This window comes from Protopterus annectens, chromosome 9.part0 (genome assembly GCF_019279795.1).
Source record: "Protopterus annectens isolate FY-2018-M chromosome 9.part0, PAN1.0, whole genome shotgun sequence".
Lineage (NCBI taxonomy): Eukaryota > Metazoa > Chordata > Ceratodontiformes > Protopteridae > Protopterus > Protopterus annectens.
Genome location: NC_056743.1, coordinates 326,899,546 through 326,922,877, shown reverse-complemented (window position 1 = coordinate 326,922,877; position 23,332 = coordinate 326,899,546). Strand labels below are relative to the sequence as shown.

Sequence of the window (23,332 nt, the reverse complement as noted above, 5' to 3'; positions counted from 1 at the left end):
AATTACTGTAGGTCAAAGGTTGTTTTACAGAAAGGGAATTGTGACTCTATGGGACTGGTTTATTTAGCATCTTGTACCCAATGTGAGGCATACTATGTAGGGAAGACAGAAAGGAAACTTTCCAAAAGAATATATGAACATTAATACGACTTGGAAAGAGGCAATAAAAACAATGCTCAATTTAAACATTCCCTAACATGTACAGGTTTCACTAGGTTCAAGTTTGGGATACTAGAGATAGTCCAGCCAAATGCCAAAGTTGGATATTTGGAACATAAACTGAAATATAGGAAATTACTCTGGCAAATCAAACTGGATGCTACAGTGAAACCTGGCTGGAATGTATATATTCAGCCAGTACTGAAAATGAGAGCAGCAAAACTGTGAAAATGTGTGAGACTGTTTAATTTTGACATTTTATTAAAACTTTTTAATATGATGCATTCTTATAATGCTTTTCCTAAAGTATTCAGATTCATAAGCACTTGGGCTTCAGGCCAGTTATTTTACATTAAAAAGGTTCGTGGTCTGCACTCTTGTGGGAGGAGAGGCTGGACTCTGCCCTTCTGAGCTGGGAATTTCTGGTTAAAGGCTTATAGTGCCTGCATATTTGAACTGTTTCTTACTGAAATTGGTACACCTTGTTTGCTGTAGCATAGATTAGATCCAGGCCTGCTGAATCTAGCTTTGTTTGTATGCTTGTTGTTTGTTTGCTTTTTATTTTCCTGAAACGCTAATTCCACCTAAAACGCGGATTTTCAGCGCTTCTGTGGATCCCTAGTGATATCTGCATTGCTTACTGTACTTATTTCCTTGTTTCACTTGAAAGAAAGTTACTGTTTGTCATTTTTGCATTTAAGTTACCTGTAACACATTGCATTTAAGTTACCTGGCACTTGCTCACTAAAGCAATTATATAAGTCAGCACTAAAAAATTAAAAGCACTACACCCTCACAAACTCCCCTTGAGTACCTTGTTCCCCATTGGCCCTTTTTTCAATTATAAAGGAATTCCCAATACTATTCTAACATGTCCAAAGGTCAATTGTCAATCTCCTCTCCGGTCCAGCTGGTGAATCTGGGAATCTTGAGGCAATGTTACAACTGCCTCATGTACACAGACAACCCTCTCCTCCTCCCAACAAATTCCAACACATGTGAGAGATGCAACCATATAGCCAAACTGGAGGTTAAGCTCTCAACTCAGTACTGGCGTAACCAGTCAGGAGGAGAAAGAAACCACACTCACTACAATTCCAGTCTCACATAGACCTACCACGACAGCAAACCAAACACATAAACACACAAAAACATACTCGGAGGCTCTAAATAAAAATCTGCCTAAGCAACAGAGACCTCCAAAGCAGACACCCAAGCAACCGCTACCCCAAAACAAAACACGTGCAACACATAGCTCACAAAGCCAGTGTGCCGAACAGTCACAGTCCTTAAGGCTAAACAACACACCTGATACACTTGTAATAGGTGACTCTATCGTTAGGCACACTGACGTCCCGCTCACCAGGCTGAACAAGGAGAAGGTCACGATGAGCTGCATGTCGGGTGCTAGGATCCGCCACATAACACAAGAACTCAGGTCACTCCAAGACAAGTACAAATATGACTCGGTCATTGTCCGTGCTGGTGTGAATGACCTGAGACGTACCTCCCTGGACTACATGAAAAGAGACATAGAGGAGCTCTCTGAGCATGTAGCCCAGGCCGGTATGTCCCTGACTTTGAGTAGCATCTTACCCTCACCAAGAATGATGCCACAATATGAAGACAAGATGATCAATTTCAACAATTGGCTTAAGTATTGGTGTCATTCAAAGGGATCAATGCCTGTCAGCCTGGGATGACATGCTCGACAAGCCACGATGCTTCGCTAGGGATGGCTTGCACCTGTCACCCCTGGGCTTTCAGATATTGGCAAAGGCTTTTGCTTCCCCCATAGTGCCTTTTTTAGGCAAGGCTCAAAAGACAAACCCACCTCCATAGGTATCACAAGGGATAAGAAACTAAGAGTAATTCTACTCAACGCCAGAAGTCTAAACCTCAAGATGCACGCACTCGAAACTCTCCTTAGCATGGAGAACATCGATATCTGTGCAGTAACAGAAACCTGGTTCAAGGCTCCCGAGAGCACCCCAGCACTACCAGGTTATACCTCATACCATGCTTTTTGGCCCCAAAACTTGGACCGAACCACAAAAGGAGGGGGAGTATCAATATTCGTCAGAGATACCTACACCTCCAGGTTGGTGGCACAGCACGTAGCATCAGAGACTATCCATGTGCAACTAACAGTGGGTAAAACTGCCTTCCAGTTTATAGCCTGCTACAGACCACCCTCCCAAACCCAGGAACCCCACTCGGCCTTCCTGAGAACACTGGAAAATATGAAGGTCTCTCCAAACACCATTATATTGGGCGACTTCAACTACCCAAACATAGACTGGGAGCATTACTGTAGCTCCAACACCCTAGCCCAAAGGTGCCTAGAATTTATAAACTCAAATGCTATGGAACAACTTGTTACCACTCCCACAAGAGGGGAAAACATACTGGACCTGATCATCACCAACATGGGGACTCTATGCTCCAGACCAGAAGTGTATCCCTCACTGGTAAGATCAGACCATAAACTAATCTCACTGGATATTCACATCCCGACCCCACCCCCTGCCCAGAAAACCACAGTGAAAAACTTCTCTAAAGCAAATTTCACACTCCTCAAAACTGAGGTGGAATCCTTGAAAGCCCCCGAGCCTGTGGAAAATATGGCCCAGACCGCAGAATCCTTTATAAACGCATTCTATGAACACCTTCAGGAATGCATGGATCATGCAATCCCAAATAAAACCAAGACCCAATCCTCCAAAGGCAGACATCCTGTCTGGTGGACCCCAGCCATAAACAAACTATACAATAGGAGGAAGCTACTACATGATAGAGCAAAATCCCAAAAAGGGAAGGCATCTCTGATCAGTATTAGCAAAAAACCACGGGCACTCATAAAATCATCTAAGGCCAGCTTTGAGAGAAAAATTGCACAGGACACTAAGGATAATCACAAGGCTTTCTTTAGTTATGTTAGGAACCTGGGTGGGAATTCCCAGATATGCTCAGAATTAGTCCAAAATGACAAAAAATACACCAAACCCACAGACATTGCCAACATCCTAGCTGACAGGTTCAGCGCAACCCCCCCTCCCCACCAAAAGGCAAATATCTATCCCAGCAGAGTGCTGCCCCCCTGACATCTCAGATGCTCAGGTAAGAGCCGCCTCTCCAAAGCAAAAAACACAGCATCAATGGGACCAGACAGTGTCCCGGGCTGCGTCCTACATGAACTCCAAGAAGAGCTAAACCCAAACATAAAACTACTGTTCAATCTCAGCCTTACTACAGGATATGTACCCAAAGAGTGGCGTACAGCAACAGTGGTCCCTCTCCACAAAGGTGGTGCCTCAATGGATCCTGGAAACTATCGCCCCATAAGCCTGACTAGCTTGGTCTGCAAAGCTATGGAAAGGATCATCATGGACCTCATAAATAAAGATATTGGGGACCTACAGACACTGGATCCTACCCAGTTCGGCTTTGTTAAGGCAGATCCTGCCTGTTAAACCTGGTCAATTTCTTTGAAACAGTCACCAAGGCCATTGACGAGGGGAAGGTGGTCCACACAGCCTACCTGGACCTCGCAAAAGCCTTTGATACAATACCCCACTCGGGCATTATAGATAAGCTCACCAGCTTAAATATAAACCCTTATGTCACTAGATGGGTTGCAAACTGGCTCAAGGACAGAACCCACATGGTTAGAATTGCTGGAGCCATGTCAGACTCCAAACCAGTTACAAGTGGTGTCCCACAAGGCTCAGTCTTGGGACTTCTGTTGTTCGGTATATATTTCTCGGAGGTACAGGCCAACACGGAAGGACTGTGGCTGACCAAGTTCGCAGATAACTGCAAACTGGGCACCATAATCGACTCTCCAGCCGACACAAGCATCCTCCAAAAGGGCCTCATAGAAACAGACAACTGGTGCCAGAGCCTCAAGCTAAACGCCAAAAAGTGTATAGTCATCCCCTTGTGCAAAAACAAAGTGCCCACAAATTACCACATAGGTGGTAATCCATAGAAGAAGTAATTAGGGACCTGGGGACCCAAGTTGATAGCAATCTCTCATTTGACAACCACGTGGCCAAAGTGGTTAGAAAAACATTTTATATAGCCCACCTAATCATGAAGGGATTCACATCTAGATCAGGGGAGGTCATCGTGCCTCTTTACTCATCCCTCATCAGGCCCATAATTGAGTACAATGCCCCTTTTGGGATGTACCTTACCAGACACCTGCAGCAACTGGAAAGACCCCAAAATTACCTCACCAAGAGGATCAAAGGGCTCAAACAGATGCCATATGCTGCCCAGTTAAATAAACTCCAGCTCTACTCAGTGGCATACCACCTGCTCAGAGGCGATCTGTGCCTGACGTATAAAGCCATGTCCAACCCGAAATTAATGGACATGCTGCACCTCAGAAAATCCAAATCCCATCGAGCTATGCGCTCGAGAGACTTGAACCTCAACACTGAAATAAATAGGACACGCTGGAGGGACAGATTCATAACCCAGAGGCTCCCTTCACTCTGGAATAAAATCCCAGTCCAGGTTAGGCAGAGTCCCTCATTGACTCTCTTCAAGAGGAATCTTGATGAGTGGATGGGAGATCATAGGTTTACCCCGGGTATCACTTCTGTGTCACTGTTAGACAGAGGCACAGTATACTAACCTCGAAAAAGGGCATAGCAAAATTAATTTAAAATGGGTGGCGAAAGCCAAACACACTCTGGCTAGGCTTATAAATGCCTAGGGCAGATAGCCTAGTATGAACCTATGAACCTATGATTGATGTTATTTGCTAAAGTGACACCGTTTTTTTTTTACTCACAATGTATTGGATGACCGTCATTAATTATGGTGTTGCACCTTTAAGACAACTAGTACATTGGTTAGTTAATTGGTTGTTTAGCTATTTAAATGAAGTTTGATTCATTTTTGGCATGTTATGAAAAAGTACCAAGCTCTGGGGAAGGAAATGCTTAACATCGATTATTTTCAATAAAATGGTATTTTAGACATTTTTGAGAAAGTGTTTTCAAAAGACATTGAACATTTTTGCAAAAGAAATGGAGATTTGTTGCTTTTTCAGTCCTGGACTACACATACCCATATTGGTTTACAGTTTTGAACTGGTCACATGACAAGCCACTTTGCCTTTTGATTTGTAGTTCTTTAATAACTCTCCAAAGCCGGCAAATTTATAAACAGAGCCAGGGACAGGTTTGGGCCATAGTGAGACCTTATGTTTCCTGTCACACTTCCTTTGTTAATAATGCATCAGACTTTTACATTTGTAATCACCATCTGGCATATCCAATTACAGTCTAGTTAAGGACTAGTGTTGTGTACAGCTGTAATCACAGCATCATATATCTAGTTCCAGGAATATTAAGGGAAAGTGCTACACTAAGTCTGCAATCACCATCTGATATATCCATTTATAGAAGTAGTTAAGGAATAATACGACAGGGAATCTGTAATCACTGTCTTATACATCCAGTTATGGGACTAGTTAAAGAATAATGCTGCAGTGTATTTATAATCACTGTTTCACATACTCAGTTACAGGGCGAGTTAAGGAATAATGCTATAGTGTTTCTATAATCACTGTTATACACATCTAGTTATAGGGCTGGTTAAGGAATAATGCTGTAGTGTTTCTATAATCACTGTCTTACACATCTAGTTATAGGGCTGGTTAAGGAATAATGCTGTAGTGTTTCTATAATCAGTGTCTTACACATCCAGTTACAGGGCTGGTTAAGGAGTAATGCTGTAGTGTTTCTATAATCACTGTCTTACACATCCGGTTACAGGGTTGGTTAAGGAATAATGCTGCAGTGTTTCCATAATCACTGTCTTACACATCTAGTTATAGGGTTAGTTAAGGAATAATGCTGTAGTGTTTCTATAATCACTGTCTTACACATCTAGTTATAGGGCTGTTTAAGGATTACTGCTGTAGTGTTTCTGTAATCACTGCCTTACACATCCAGTTACAGGGCTGGTTAAGGAATAATGCTGTAGTGTTTCTATAATCACTGTCTTACACATCCAGTTACAGGCTAACTAAGGAATAATGCTGTAGTGTTTCTGTAATCACTGTCTTACACATCTACTTATAGGGCTGGTTAAGGAATAATGCTGTAGTGTTTCTATAATCACTGTCTTACACATCTAGTTATAAGGCTGGTTAAGGAATAATGCTGTAGTGTTTCTGTAATCATTGTCTTACACATCCAATTACAGGACTAGTTAAGGAGTAATGCTGTAGTGTTTCTGTAATCACTGTCTTACACATCCAGTTACAGGGCTGGTTAAGGAATAATGCTGTAGTGTTTCTATAATCACTGTCTTACACATCCAGTTACAGGACTGGTTAAGGACTAATGCTGCAGTGTTTTTGTAATCACTGTCTTACACATCCAGTTACAGGGCTGGTTAAGGAATAATGCTGTAGTGTTTCCATAATCACTTTCTTACACATCTAGTTATAGGGCTGGTTAAGGAATAATGCTGTAGTGTTTCTATAATCAATGTCTTACACATCCAGTTACAGGGCTGGTTAAGGAATAATGCTGTAGTGTTTCCATAATCACTGTCTTACACATCTAGTTATACGGCTGGTTAAGGAATAATGTTGTAGTGTTTCTATAATCAATGTCTTACACATCCAGTTACAGGGCTGGTTAAGGAATAATGCTGTAGTGTTTCCATAATCACTGTCTTACACATCTAGTTATAGGGCTGGTTAAGGAATAATGCTATAGTGTTTCTATAATCACTGTCTTACACATCTAGTTATAGGGCTGGTTAAGGAATAATGCTGTAGTGTTTCTGTAATCACTGTCTTACACATCTAGTTATAGGGCTGGTTAAGGAATAATGCTGTAGTGTTTTTATAGTCACTGTTTCACATACTTGTTTACAGAATGATGCACTATGGTTGTAATTACCACCTAACATGTCCATTTACAGGGCTAGTTTATGAATAATGCTGAAGTGCATCTATAATCACTGTTACACATGTCAGGTATCAAGGAATAGCTAAGGAATAATGCTACATGGCATCTGTAATCACTGTGTCATATATCCAGTCACAGTACTCGTGTTGTACTGCGGCTGTAGTAACCACCTTGAATATCCACTTTCAGGATTGGTTACTTGCAGCATTAACCACCAGCTATCATACACATTTACAAGATGTGTTTCTAAGTATTAGTAACCACCACCTATCATACACATTTACAAGACGTGTTTCTAAGTATTAGTAACCACCACCTATCATACACATTTACAAGACTTGTTTCTAAGTATTAAAGAATGGGTGATCTGGTGTATTCTCAAGCAGGGCATTAATATACAAGCATATCAAGCTGCCATGGAGCTCAGACAGAAAAAAACTAATGGCCACCATTATTTCACGCTCACTAAACAGCACTTCTGCTGTTTAGCAAGTGTAAAATGTAAAAAAAAGAAAATTAAAAGAAAAATTATGGCTCAAAACCTAAGTCAATACCACCTTAATTTGTAGAGCCCTTTTAAAATGTGTCTATTAATCATCAGCCTCCTTGGAATTAAATCCTTTACCCCTGACTGACACTGTCAGTCTCTATCACTTCTTAATGGCCCGTTGATGGAGTCACTTGCAGTTGAAACGGCAGCTACTGTTGCTGTAGTAATGCAGTGGTTTTGTTAACGTCACAGAATGTATGTACAAGCTGTACAGCATAAACATGCCCCAGGTGCCCTGCATAAATGGAGACAGAGATGATAGTTCTGTGGTATCTGTGATGCAACTTGGGGGAGCAACTGTAGATTTTCTTTGCACTGTCTATGAAACTCCATTTGCTTCCTGCATGTATTTCTGACAGGTTGCCATTACGTCTTCTTGGTAAAATTCAATGATTATTGTGTTTGTGCCAGCATGAACAGCACAAGCAGACCTTTAGGATTCAGAATTAATAATGTGATTTAGGGGACAGTAGCAGGCTTTTTTTTTATGTTTTTCCCCTTCACTGTTGTGGCAGTGCAGTAGCAGTGGTATACGTGCTTTAAAACTGACAAGTACATTTAAACATTTAATTGCTAGACGTAATGTTTGCGTAGAAGCTGCAGAGCTTTCCTTTCCCTTCTCTTCCCCTTCATATCTAGGGAGGTACAGTTTTTTTCCTTGACGCTGGCACTGCAGTGTTGTAGATCATAGCTTTCTTAACAAAAAAAAGTGAATGTGTGTGTATGTATCTGTATGTGTGTTTATGTTTCTGTCTGCGTGTGTGAGTGAATGTGTGCATGAAAGCAGAATGTGTGTTTGAAAGCAAAAGAGACAGTGTATGTGTCTATGAGAGAGTGAGAGAGACAGTGAGATCGATCGAGCCATTAGTTTACACTCACTAAGCAGCGGTGTTGCTGTTTAGTGAGTGAAAAGTAAAAAAGGAAAGAAACTTAAAATAACAAAGTGTCTGTGTATGTCTGTGAGTGAGAGTGTATGCATGTATGAAAGCTTAAGAGACTGTGTGAGTGAGTGAGAGAGAGAGTGTGTGAAGAATGACAGCGATCCTTGGCAGCAGCCGCAGTTAAGAGTCTGCACACCTCTTACCTCAATATATCTGGATAAGCATACAATAAATGGGGGACAAAGGCTCAAAATAACAATATATTTTTAAGTGATCCTGTTATAAAATCACAACATCACTTCAACATTAGGATTTGTGTTAGCTTTTCTGAAGCAGAGGTGAGTGTATGTATGTGTGTCTGCATGAGACAGAGATTGACCACTGGCAGTAGAAAAGAGGTCTATGTACTTCTTGGCCGTTCAGCTAAATAAATATGGATAAATAAAGTGACAAGAACAAAGTCCCAAAAATAGGAATAGATTTTTATTATTGTTCTTGTAAAGGTTCTTAAATAACAGGATTTATGTTGGAATGAGTTTTCTAAATGAAACGGAAGTCTGAAACTTAAATTTATGTTATCATTTAGAGACATCAGTCTCTAATAAATGGTAACAAACCAAATGTTTTAGGAGAAATAAACCCAAAAAAAAAATAGAGTAAATACCTGGACATTTTTTGAAGTGTTACATTTTGGATGTAAAATGCTTCCTCCAACATCATTAACGTATACTACAACAAGTTTGAAATGTTAGGCAGAGGAACTATTTTCCATCAAAAATATATAGAAAAATATAGCACTTAAAAAAATAAGTGAGCAAAACACAACAATTTTACAGAAAGCCTCTTCTCTAAACACATAATGCCCTCCAGGGTATGTATTAATGTGTAACACCCCTGGGCAGGCGTTAATTACACATTAACACACACCCTGTCAGGCATTATTGCTTGCTTCCTGTACTATTCCTTGCTTGGCTTCCGTCATACAATAGTGATTTTAGAATGCTTTCCAATTACTGACCAAAGCTCTTTGGTCACTGGAATGTCCTCTGCCTGACAGTGCCATTCAACAAGGAGTGACACACTAGGTCAAGGGTTTTGGTCAAGTAGTTTGTATTTAAAAGAATTGCTGTAAAAATGTGTGTGAACAATAATGTAGAATAGAAGAACAAAAGAGCAAAATGCTTAAATTCTATGGCTGGTGCACATGTTTTACTTATCCAAATAAGAAAGAAAGTATCCATGCATCATTAATGCAGAATGTAAAACACGGCACAGTCTATACGCTTATAATTTTATGTAGGCAAAATGGAAACGTTGCTTCATTTGTGAAGACTGAAACACACAAGGTTTATTATACTAGCAATGGTGTTTTGAAACATACTCAAGAATTAGAAGATAAATGCTTGTTTCAATTTCCGTCTTATAAGGTATGTCTAAAAGTGTTTTTGGGGATAATTTTACATATGTGATTCTTAATTTAGAATTGAAATGGCAATGTAATGTAATTGCATATGAACGTTCAGGTCTTAAAAGTATACATAAATAAAATAATGGGGTTTTAAATTATTGACATAACTTGGATTCAGTCAGCTGAGTTGAAAGTTTTTAAATAAGGGGTAATATTACAGTGTCATTGAAGAACAAAAAATGTGTTTGAAACATTAATGTTAAGCAGTAGTGCTCACTCCATGTCAGAGGCTGGTGTTACCAGATTTACATTTATTTATGTTTTATAAGTTTTAATTTGGCACTTTGTTATTATTTTTTTTGTTTGTATCTTGTTTCTAAGAAACTGCTGTCCCTTTGATATGTAGGAGGGATATGGTGTGTGTGTGTGTGTGTGTGTGTGTGTGTGTGTGTGTGTGTGTGTGTGTGTGTGTGTGTGTGTGTGTGTAAAACAGAGAGAGAGAGAGAGAGAGACGAAAGGAGTGTAAAGTGTTTATTGCTGAGGATGCTTGCTGCTGGCCACTTAACAGAGTGCCTCTAGGTCTAAAGATGGAGGGTCAGATGACTACAAAACAGTTCACTTCCTAACTCATAACAGTCATATGTTAAGGCTGATAAGGTTGTAGCCTTGATCTGAAAAAGGGTCGTAATACTTGCACCCTGGTTGGGAAACAAATGCAGCTGATTTTCACATTTCAGCCTTATTGGGGGCAGGAAGGTGTGAGCTATGTTCGCCATGCAAAGGCAGAAAAATAAATAATTATAATAAATAATGCATGGAACAAACTTTAGGCATTTCTGCAGGAAGTAGGAGGAAAGCAGGCATTTGTAGCAGGAAGTAGGTGGGACGCAGGAATATTAAATATTAAAATGAGATAAATAGGCAGAAAAGGAGAGTCTTATCTAGCAGCACAGTTAATTTTATTGTGATGGCTTTATTACCCCCTGCGAGCCTAATTACTGCTTCTCACTCTTGGTATATGTGAACCAGAGTTCCTCCCTCTATCCTTTATTAAACGCAACTTGGACCAATTGATGGATAATTGGAAATTCTCTCCTGTCTGGCACCTATATCTCTGATGGACAGAAGTAGTCAGAAAATCATCCCTATATAAATCAAATATGTGGGCCACATTTGGGTTGCAAGGCTTGGCTTATAAGGGCCCTAGTGGTCATCAACCTAATATACAGCTGTGAACCTATGCTATACCAGGGATGCCTACTTTTATCTCTCAACAGTTGCCATATCTGTAATTACAATGCTATTTTTTATTATTTACCAAAAAGTCACCAGACTGATATAATAACCCCTGTTGAGAGGAAATCTTCTTAAGTTATCTTAACCATAGAACAGAAATCTTTCATTATTCTAATCCCAGCCTTATTGGACTGAGAATGTGCCACTCACATCTCCTCGCTATTCTTGTACAGATGACTCCATGTCTGAAAACAATCCCAGAATTAGCCCAGAGTCCATACTAAGATGTGTTTATGGATAGTTATTTGAGTTAGCCTCATTAAAGTAAGTCAGCGGTAAGACGTTTTGACGTATGGATTGCTGGCATGCTATATTTTGTTGGGGAAATGTAGGCATTCAGTCTCCACAGTAGAATCATCTATCATCTGTCTAATGTTACACAGCAGTGCCCAAGTCACTGTAGCACTAAAGCTGCATAGTCTGAATTGTGGGGGGGGGGGCAGATTTTACCTTTTGGTTCAGCTGGATATTGGCCATCTGCTGCTTCATGGGTTCATATACTATCACTAAGCAGTTGACCAGTTAAGCCTTTTGTATCCTAGCCACTGTAATCTCATTGTTACACCCAGCTAGTTACTCATCTTGTCCACAATGGATAGGAGGGGCTAGACCTGGGGCAAAATTGTTGTTTCCTGTCCATTTGCTTAATTACATGTATTTGGTTTGTCTTTTAAACTGCATCGATAGAAGCAGGAGGCCCAGAGGATCATTATGAATTGATGTGTGTAGAACTGGCTTACCCAGCATACATTTGACAACAAATCTGCCCTTACTGAGTTTCAGGTGACTGCTTGTTTCTTGTACCACAGTTTTAACTGTGTGATACTATTGGAAGTCCAGTGTACAATATTTCAGCTGGAGGTGCCTTTTGAAATTCCAAAGACCATAACTGCAAACCTAGAAATGGTGCGTTTGTTGATTTCAAGGGGGAATATTTATAAGTTCAAGGATGCTGCATCTTAGGGTGTAACACTACTCTAAGGGTTCTTTGGCCTCTGAGTTGGTATATATAGTAAGCAATGAGTGGCAACACAGACTACAGGGGATTGGAAGGACAGGCTACTGAGGATTGCAGAATTCATGGTTTAGAAAGTGGGAATCACTTTTTTTATTTTCCATATATCATGTCTCATGCTTATGATTCCTTTAAATGGCTGTGAACTTCTGTGGATTAATTGTGGCAAATTTAAATGTTTGGGCAGTCATGTTGTTGTATGGCCTACTGTATGCCAGCCATATTTTTGCATATGGCCTATTGCATACTAGTAATGTTTCTGCGTATAGCCTACTGTATATAAGTCATGTTTCTGCATATGGCCTGTTGTATACCAGTCATGCTTCTGCATATGGCCTACTGTATACCAACCATGTTTCTGCATATGCCTATTGTGTACCAGTCATGTTCCTGCATATGGCATATTGTATACCAGTTATGTTTCTGCATATGGTCTACTGTATACCAGTCATGTTTCTGCATATGGCCTGTTGTATACCAGTCATGTTTCTGCATATGGCCTGTTGTATACCAGTCATGTTTCTGCATATGGCCTGTTGTATACCAGTCATGTTTCTGCATATGGCCTACTGTATACCAGCCATGTTTCTGCATATGGCCTATAGTGTATCAGTCATGTTCCTGCATATGGCATATTGTATACCAGTTATGTTTCTGCATATGGCCTACTGTACACCAGTCATGTTTCTGCATATGGCCTGTTGTATACCAGCCATGTTTCTGCATATGGCCTATTCTGTACCAGTCATGTTCCTGCATATGGCATATTGTATATCAGTTAAGTTTCTGCACATGGCCTACTTTATACAAGTCATGTTTCTGCATATGGCCTGTTGTATACCAGTCATGTTTCTGCATATGGCCTACTGTATACCAGTCATGTTTCTGCATATGGTCTGTTGTGTACCAGTCATGTTTCTGCATATGGCCTGTTGTGCACCAGTCATGTTTCTGCATATGGCCTACTGTATACCAGTCATGTTCCTGGATATGGTCTACTGTATACCAGTCATGTTTCTGCAATATGGCCTATTGCATATCAGTCATGTTTCTGCATATGGGCTATTGTATACTAATGTCACTGAATCTTTACTTTCCTCTGTCTATGATTTTTGCAGAACACACCTGGTTTTGTCCCATATCTTCCCTGTCCATCCTTCATAAAATTTTCAATCTTCTAATAAATCACCAAAGACTGCATCTCTCCGTATACAGCATTAACATGATGGTTAGTACTTACAAAAAACAGAAGAAAGAGACCCAACCAGCTAGTGCAGGAAATGCAGAAAAGATCCAACTTTACTTCATCAAACTGACAAGTGTGATGATGTAAATACAGGAAGTACTGCCCTTGTAAGTTTGTGGAGAGCCAAAGTTTGTGAACAGGAAGTAAGAGTAAAAGGAAACAACAGAATATCCAGCAAATTGTATTTGCAGAGTGGGAAGCCATCCTGTCCTCCCGGAAGAGAGAGAGACTGCAGGTATGTGCAAACAATGGTCGCACTTGACCTTTAATGGGGTGTCTTCTACTTTTTGTCATATTAACCTTACCCAGGCCAACTTAATGGCTAAAATTTGCTGTAAAACATATTTCCCTAACATGAATATTTTGAACTATGTAAGTTATGCAACATGTGAAATGTCTTTGGTAAATAGAAACAGTAGACATTTGATTACTGTAGTTTTCTTTGGTCACAGATCAGTTTTGCGTTTACAATATAATTTGCCTGACTGGCAGGGATGTCTTTGCCAAGAGATTTTTGATTGGTGTGATGAAGGAGCAGTTACCTTTCAAGCAGAAACTAACAAATGCAGTTCTGTCTGTCATACAAAGATAATAAAGGGAGAAACATTTCTGTGACCTGTGCTTGGTGAAGTTAAGATTAGTGACTTATGATACTAAATGTTGTTGTTGTTTGACTTTCGGCTTTTCCCGGTAAGGGGTCGCCACAGCGGAACTCCGGTCTGCTAATGATTGGCAGTAGATTTTTACGAAACGCCGAGGTCCCAGCTCAATGCCCAACCTTCAACGAAGGCATGCCCATTTATGCACGCATGTCTTTCATACACTACCCAACCACGAGGAGGACATGTAGACTCCACACAGAAGGCTCTCCCAAGCCCAGCCAAGAATCGAACGGGAGAACCTCTTGCTGTGAGGTAATAAGGCTACTGCCGTACCACCGTGGCATACGACTTATGATACTAAATGAAAAGTCTTAATTCATACTGAACAGAAAAATAAGTAAGTGACCATCAAATTAACCAATAGACTTAGTTGAGCTTACAACTGGCTTAATTATAGAAAATGAAACAGTATAGTTAATGACTTCCAATTACTTTTTATGATCACTTATCAGAATTAGCTTGTAATAAACATAGCAAGGTTTGCTTCTCCCTTTGGAAAAAAAATGCTGTGACTTGAAATTCAGAATGTTTAACCCAAGGAGAGAAGGAGGGAAGTCAGAAAGTAGAGAGTTTGTTTGTTTGTCTTTTCGGCTTTTCCTGGGTAGGGGTCACCACAGCGGAACTCCAGTCCGCTAATGATTGGCAGTCAATTTTTATGGTGCCAAATTGTCAGCCCGACACCCAACCTTCAACGAAGGTACGCCCATTCACACATGTCTTTCGAAGGCCACTCGACCGCGGGGAGGGCATGCAGACTCCACACAGAAGGCACTCCAGCAGAGAATCGAACAGGAGAACCTCTTGCTGTGAGGCAACAATGCTACCACTGTACCACCGCAGCTTTTCAGTAAGTAGAGAGTAAAACAGTGTTCTCTAATAGAACTGTAAGCAAAAAAGAGGGAATACTTTTAATGCTTTGTTACTCTCAGTAAGTAGAGAGTAACAAAGCATTAAAAGTATTCCCTCTTTTTCGCTTGCAGTTCTGTTAGAGAACACTGTTTCAGAATAGAAACATATAATAAACATTTAAATATGGTAAGTAAAGTAGTTTTCTGTCAATATCTCCTGCCAAGCTGATTTACATATCAGTATTAACGCAGCAAACTTAAAATGCTGTATAAGTAATTACAGTGAAAAGCCATGTTTAAGGCTCAATAGTTAAAAATGATAGGAATCCGGAAACTTAATTATCATTTAAAAGAGATGGTTATAAGGAATTAATTGCTACATATTTTAGTTAAAATGTTTTTCCAGTGTTTGTAACTCTTACCTTTGCACCACGGTAGGTGGCAGAAAAATGCCGAACAGCACCTTGAACCACTAGGGAATATTTTCTTTTTGTATTTCAACAAGAAAAGCACTTTAAAAATGCATAATTTCCATACACTGACATCACTGAGAAAAAACAGTAAACTTTAACCTTTGTGGCATCACTGTAGGAAAAACATGGACTGTATTCATAGGCTATAATGAGGGCACCATTGTGCTTGTGTGAAGGTGCCCCATATAAGTCTACGGAAGCAGCACACCTTGCCCCAAGTTAACATCACAGTTGTAAATGCTAAATATATTTAGGCCATGGTTTAATAAATAATTTACAAAGCTTTTTATTAAAAAAAAAAAAAAAAAAAAAAAAAAAAAACAGCCCAAATACATAACTATAGACAATTGCAAAAATGCATCGTGGCGCTTGACGTCGTGATATATATCTTAACATTGGAAAAATCACTTTAATAGTCTGAATGTGCATGTAGCATGGATCAGAGTAGGTTCATTGGAAAATGAAAGACTGAAACATGAGGCTGGCTTTTATGTACCTGTATATCTGGGAACACTGAACAATACAATGTTCCTCCGAGCCATGCATTCCTAAGGCATACTCCACTTGCCTTTTAGCAATTAATTAAGAGATTTGTGCAATTTAATACTGGAATAAAAGTAAACCTGTGAATGTTCTGTGACTGCCTGTCATTGTATGAGTATTTGATTATTATTTTCAAGAATGTAGCCTCTAGTATTGTTGAAAAGGTAATGAAAAGCTGTAATGGGATGTTTGAAAAATGCAGCAAGCTGATGGTTTCGCTTAAGTATAGGATTAGCTGTTTTGAGTGTATGCTTTTTAGTCCCAGTCACCATACATATTAGGTCTTCGAGAAACAACACTGTATCTCTGTGTACTGTTCTGGGATGCAAATTCATTCTAGATACTACACTTGCTCAAACTGATGTAATCATCTTTTTACCTGCATTTGTGTGACTTAATCATACGTTGTATGTATTTGTAAATTGAGCTGCATAGTTTTACCTTTCATTGAAAGCACGGGTTCTACAAACATACAACAGGTTAAGTATTTGTCCTTCACAGTCAGTTATGGTGTTTCCTTTAGTTTCACGTGTAGAAAATAACCAAATTGTCACCACAGCTTTTATTAAGAAGATTTACTAATAAGGCAAAGCATATTTAATAGAAGCACAATATGCAAGGACATGTTTGTCAGACTTCTTAATTTTCGGTGGAAATTAGTCAGTATTGAGTTGTTTAATTCCAAACTATTCTGAATCAGTGCCAGAAAAAAAGGAAATAATAAACAGGTTCCAAATCATGTAATAATTTTCCCTTTATTGCAGAGTCACCTTTGCCATTTGCTAAGATCAGTCGCTATTATGCTTACACTGCTATGTAATATAGTCTTGGTTTTCTGGATTTTAAAAGATGATTTTATTCCCACAGGACGACCTCCTCCAAGGGGAGCCAAGTCTTCCTCTGGTGAACAGCCAAAGCAGTTGGGCCCATTAGAAAGGGTCTACCAAGAAATAGCTATTTTAAAGAAATTAGACCATCCCAACATAGTCAAGCTTGTAGAGGTATGTAATCAAGATTATACTTGTTATCTTCTGGTTTTTCTGTCGTGTGCTTAAAATGCTAAAACAGGTGGCTGGCTCTGTGTTTGGGAATCTGAAATCTTACAGTTTTAATCCATTTCAGTAAACCATAATTCTGAATCTAATTTCTGGAACCAAATGTCACACACTGTTTCTCTATAAAGATTCTGACTTTGCACTGTTAATAGCTGGCACTGTAGTTCAGTCAGCAGTGCCAGTAAAGTGTAAGGATTGCCAGTCACCATTGCTGTATGCAGCTGTAAGAATAACACAGCAGAACTTATTGATTCATTTAAAAAATATCAGAATCATCAGTACAAATCTGTTTTGACATGCTCCTTTGTGGTTTAACCTGATTTATTTGAATTAGTAATTTTTAAAGCAAGTGAGCTTTATTTCATGTGGCTATTTCAGAATTCTGGTGCTTGGTTCAGAAGTGCCAGTTACTTTCATATTTTGCCAGTTTTGTGGAGTCTGTACTATCTTGACAGATTGATCATATATTACCTTAAAAATCAGGCTGTTAGTTTACTTAGCACTTTCATAAAGACCTTGTGGTTCAGTACTGCCTGGTGAAGGTACTACATTCCTGTTCCTTAGGGCTGTTGGAGGTGCTTAACATGTACTTAGAGAACCCCCAGTACCAGGTTTTTCTCTTATCGGGCATCACACGTGTAGAACATCTTCACCCAATGGTTAGGGGAATCATTCACACTGTCTAGCTTTTAAAAGTCCCCCAGAAGCCATTTATTTACCCTGGTATATGACATGATTTAAAGTTTAGCATTTCCATGATTATATTATTTTATCTGCAGTGCTTTTAGTCACTGTTTTGTTTTAGTTTTTTGTCATGCTGATGAAGTAGCATTTTGTACTGTTTAATGAGGGAAAAATTTAATTTCACTGGATGCCTCAGCTAATGAGCTGTATTCAGACCTCTGACATCCATTGTCATACTTAACAGTAGCACAGCCTGTGACGTTTATTTGCCTTCCTATAGAGCAGACTCAGTTTACATTCTGTGCTACATGTTACCTATAAATGTTTTAACTACTCATACTCAAACACCTGTTGTTAAAGCCAGAAGTATTTACACATAATAAAAATACTGGCATTTGCTACTGGATCAACTACTGCCACAGTTAAAATTTTTGTTTTATATTTCCAACTGAAGTCCTGACTTGAAAGCAAGATAAAATACTCCTGCAGCCCAGAGAAAAAGTAGCTATTTCCCTTAGTAAATCTGTGTGGCAAGATATGGGACTGCCACATTATAACCTCAGGACATGTGTACTCATACAGAAGTTATGGGGGGAGACTTGCATCCTTCTGAGGTGTGATCAGACCTCTCAACTGTCCAGATTTCCATAGAATGTACAGATTATTGCCTCATGTTTTTTTGTCTTTTCTTCATAAAATTTGCAGTTTTCTGGCAAATCATGGAGGACTGAAGTCACTAAATAATGAAAAAACAAAGGAGCTATTAAATTTCCCGCTTCATACCTTTCCATTTCTTTGTCTTTTTTACTTTGAATCCTTACCACAAATTTCCATTTTTCATTTTCTTCTGTCTTTGGCCTTTTTTTACTTTCTCGGCATACGTTTTCTTTCCAACTCACCACTATTCTTCAGGATTGTTTCTGCATCCTCCTTTTGTATTTTCTCCATAATGCCCCCCCCCCCCCCCCCAGAAAACATCTCCTTTGTTTTCTGGCTCACTCTGCATTACCATTTTTTAAGTAAATCAACACACAACCCCCTCCAACTGGAGGGTTATAATTATATATCAATCATCTGCTGACTCATTTCCATCAGACAGATTTCTTTGAGACATCTCCTCAGAATCCTTCCCGTATTCTCTGGTCTCAATATTGGCTTTTTCATCCATTTCTCTCACTACTCCATTATGTCCTTCTCTGTCCATCTATCCGTGTCTGGAATGGAAATAAGAAGTATTCATGCAAAACGGATCCCACTCACAACAGTGGCAAGTAGGGGAGGTTCAGAAATGCCTTGGCCAGATTTCCCCTGGTATATAAGTACCACCTCACTTCTCTCCTGAAAAGAGGCTACTAGACTAGTGGGACTAATCCAGTCATCAAAGGATAAAAAATAAATGCATTAAAAAAGAACAGTCTTTAAGGTAATTGAATATTGGCAACACATAAGACTTCCAAGGGTTGGCCATATGGGCTTACCAAACGCTACTTGTGAGCATCTCCATCCAAATGAGGATGGGTCTAACATCCTATTAGATGTCCACTTTCTGAGAAGGGGAAAGGCCCCCCATTCAAATGAGGATGGGTCTAACATCATATTAGATGTCCACTTTCTGAGAAGGGGAAAGGCCCCCCATTCAAATGAGGATGGGTCTAACATCATATTGGATGTCTTCATTCTGAGCAGATGAAAGGCCTATCAGGTGGAATTGGGTTGTGCCCCAGTGTACTAAACCCCCTCTGTAACAGTGTTTATAGTAATAGCATTATTATAGAAAGTGTAGTTGGAAGAATTGGTTCCGAAGAAGTGACGCAAGGGGCATGATTTTACTCCGGTTTAAGCCATGAAGGAAGGTGGCAACCCTATTTCAGCCCAAAGGTCAATAATAGCTTCTTGCAATTTACTCACTTATTCCTCTGTAACATATTATTTGCTGTTATTCATGCCATTATCAATATATGATTGTCTAGCTCTAGACCCATGATTATATGTGCATCATCTGTAGCCATAAGCTATTTTGTTATGTGCCCACAATCAAGGCCACCACTTAGCAAACGATTCATTTCATGTAAAGCCATGTGCTTTGTGGAACTATTTATGCTGCCATTAACATGGGCTGTTGGCTGATATTCATCCCCCCACCCCGCAAAAAAAAGAAGAATCTAAAGCTTAGGTTGCTTTTGGGGTCAATCACTGCATGAAATGTGGTTATTTTGTACAGTAATGAGTCCTGATACTGGTACCTCCAGTGCAGGTAACCACGGTATGAGATTTGACTGTCTTACAGTACAGACATATGCAGGAGCTGACTATAAGTACACTCCTTTCACTCTGGATATGGTTTTTGGCCATGTGTGTCTGGGACTGAGATAGTTCCTATATGAAGCAGAAGCTTAATTTGCAAAACATGTACACCTTTGGGAAGTATAAAGGAAAGAACACTTCCACTACCTTCTCACTGTAAACTCTTTTTTTTCTTTTAAGCTAAGGGGATACCTGGAACATACTGTCAGAATAAACTGACTTTTTCCTGCCCGGTCTAGTTATCCCTGTAACTGTGAAACATTCAACAGTTTCAAATCTTGTTTACCATTTTCAGTATCAGGGTGGACCAATGGGTTCAGGATTGAAAATGGCACGACACTATCAAGTTGTCTGAAACAAATAGTGTTTTTATGGATGAGAAGAAAAGCAGCAAGGATTTCTAGGCAGTGACAAAATGCTATACGAGAAGTGATTGATTAGGCTTGGGAAGAAGTTAACTTTTACTGAAATAAGAAACTACAAAGAAGGTAGAGGAGCGGCACACTTTTTCTTAAGCAGGGTATGCATAATGTTAACACGTGTGAAATGCCAGGTAATTGAACACACTGCTAACTCATCTAGGGATGATAAAACACCAGGTATATACAATACAGAGTGAAGAAAGAATGTGATAGTTTGATACTAAGACTTCAAAAGAAGGAGCTGTGAGGAGAAACTGACGCTGAAAATGCAGATACTGTGAAAAATACTTATGTCTTTCAGGAAGAAAAAAGATAAGCTTTCAGCACTAGATCAGTATGAGATCATTTCTAGAAGAAAGGATCATGAAAGAACTTATAAAGAAAGAAAAGGAACAAAGCTGTAAAGTGTGAGTTAAAATTAAAATATAAACGGAATAAGGGGAAAGCTACTAATGTTGTTAAATGCCTATAGTATCAACTCTTCTTCCAAATCAAAATACCCCTGAATCCCAAACTCAATTACTTCTAAATCCTCTAATGTGGGAAATATTAATTTGCCATATGTTTAGTATAAATCCTGATACTGCAAGCATTATTTTCTTTTTCTTTAATAGCCTTTTTGATAACCGTTCCTTCTTGATCTTTAAATGCTACTTCGGTCTACTAGTGGACCTCAGTTTAGAAGTTTCTTTTGACCATTTTTGCATAAAATGCAAGCACTCAGTCTTTTCAGTCTGTATTAAACTATATTCTACCCACATCCGTCCAAAGTCTCCTTATTACTAGTCACTACTTATCCTCACACATGCATTGCTGCTCAGGTGTGTTCTACCGTCTTATCTGACTACTCACTCTTTATCTCATTCTAGCTTTTCAACACTCCTACTGTACCATCACAGATAATCAAGTTATGACAATTTCCCACCAGAAAAGATACTTTACTTATTTTGTGACTGCAAAATCATAACTAGATTCCTGTTTACTCTTTCACTGACCTCAACACTAATCTTCAACACTTCTATTTACTGATAGCCTTGCAAGAGCTCCTGTGTTCTATTAGAAAACAGAGTTCATAGCAGGCATTGTCCTTGGCTCCCTCCAGACAGACAGTGAATGTATCAAAGGGGCAAAACCTAGTCTAGTTGGAAACTCCTCCAAAAACCCACTTTATCATTGCTAGTATAAAAGGCTCCATAATAACAGACATTGCTGCCAAAACAGCTAAATAATATTTTCACAGAACCCAGCAACCAACAGATGCTTTTAGACAACCCCCAAACACATCACTTGGACCAAAATCAAAGACTGATAGGACAAAGCTTAATTAACTTTCAGTCTGTATCTCACCAGAAGATTCACCTTATCATGCATTCAGCTTTAATTTATACCAATTAATTATACAAGTTTCTCACCAAAATTCCCAACAAATCTTCTTAACCTCACTTTAATGGAAAAAAAATCAGCCAGTATATCACATAAATTCAGCCTTTCCAACCTTTCACTCTCAGTTGGAGTTGTACCTAAAGAATGAAAAAGTGATACTAGTATTCCTCTTCCAAAATCTTCTAACCCTTTCCACCGTAATACCTCAATCTCATCATTGTTTTTCACCGCATGTTTAAACCTGGAACAAATGTTATTTAAATAAATGCATGTTATTTTATTTATCCTTTGTTGATAAGGTTAGTACCACCAGGCTAGTGGCCTCTTTTCAGGGGAGACTCTAGGTGGTATTTATACTACTAGCAGGATAAATTTGTCCAGGGCATCAGGTGAATTTATCCTGTTCTTTGGAGCTGCTAGATGGTGCCAGAGGACTCCTACAGCAGCAGAAAGGAAAAGGCCTAAAGGAAGCAGTAGCATGGAGGAGGAGAAAAGCTAAGGAGAGTTTGGAGGTGAAAAGTGAATTTCAAATGAGCAGCATTTAGCTATCTCCATGGATAAGGAAGTAAATGGGTCTGTTGAAGTGGGGCAGATAATAGAACTAGGATCAGGAGGACTTGCAGATGATGGTCTGTTAAAAATAATTTAACAGGATGATTCAGGTGACAGTTCTGCTGTTTCATGGAGTGAGATGGCAGATAACTTATTTGGAAGTGCTGAGAATGGTAATGTGGAAAAGTATCAGATGATGTAGCGGCAGAGAAACGTAAGCAGCAGTGACAAAAGGTAAAAGAAGAAAGCAACAACATCCTGTTAAATATGAATATGAGACACTGTACAACTTCAGATATTTTAGTCTTGCATAATAACTTAAATTTTCACATCCATGGATTCCATTGGTATATCTCCACTGTACTGTTCCCGGTTTATTCATGATTGTTTTCTTATAAGGTTTCTATATCGTTATTCCATACTCATGTTTGGGTCTAATGTAACTAACAATGACTTCATAATTTCCGATTTCTTATACTTATAAATCTTTTTATACAATCTACAGTTTTAACTGTCATTAACCAATTGGTTGATATGATACGATACAAAATAAAATATCTCCCTCCGATGTAATCTATGGTACATTTATTTCAGAGCACCATTCTCAAAGATTTACATTTTACCAGCTCTGGAATTCATTTCAAACCCAGTAATTTGTCATCTAGTGAAAAACAGGCTATTCTTGAACTACAACAAAATAAGGATATAGTTATTATTTCAGCAGGCAAAGGTGGCGCAGTTGTTGTCATGAATTGGTCGGACTATGACAAAGAGGCTAGGAGACAATTATCTGATAGACGATACTATGAATGTGCTTAAATCCAACATATAGATTCAAGAAACAGATTGATGAGTTCCTTACTAATGCTAGAGATACTGGAATCATAACTACTTCTGTGTTTCAACAACT

At 39.1% G+C, this 23,332-nt stretch overlaps 1 protein-coding gene across 1 annotated transcript in view; it reads left to right on the top strand.

Annotated features, from left to right (window-relative positions):
* Nucleotides 1-23,332, top strand: part of CAMKK1 (calcium/calmodulin dependent protein kinase kinase 1) — a 1,557,316-nt gene that overhangs the window by 1,107,867 nt on the left and 426,117 nt on the right. The window contains exon 7 of the mRNA XM_044082102.1: nucleotides 16,890-17,023. Within this exon, the coding sequence (XP_043938037.1) occupies nucleotides 16,890-17,023 (134 nt within the window). The remainder of the gene's footprint in view (nucleotides 1-16,889; nucleotides 17,024-23,332) is intronic.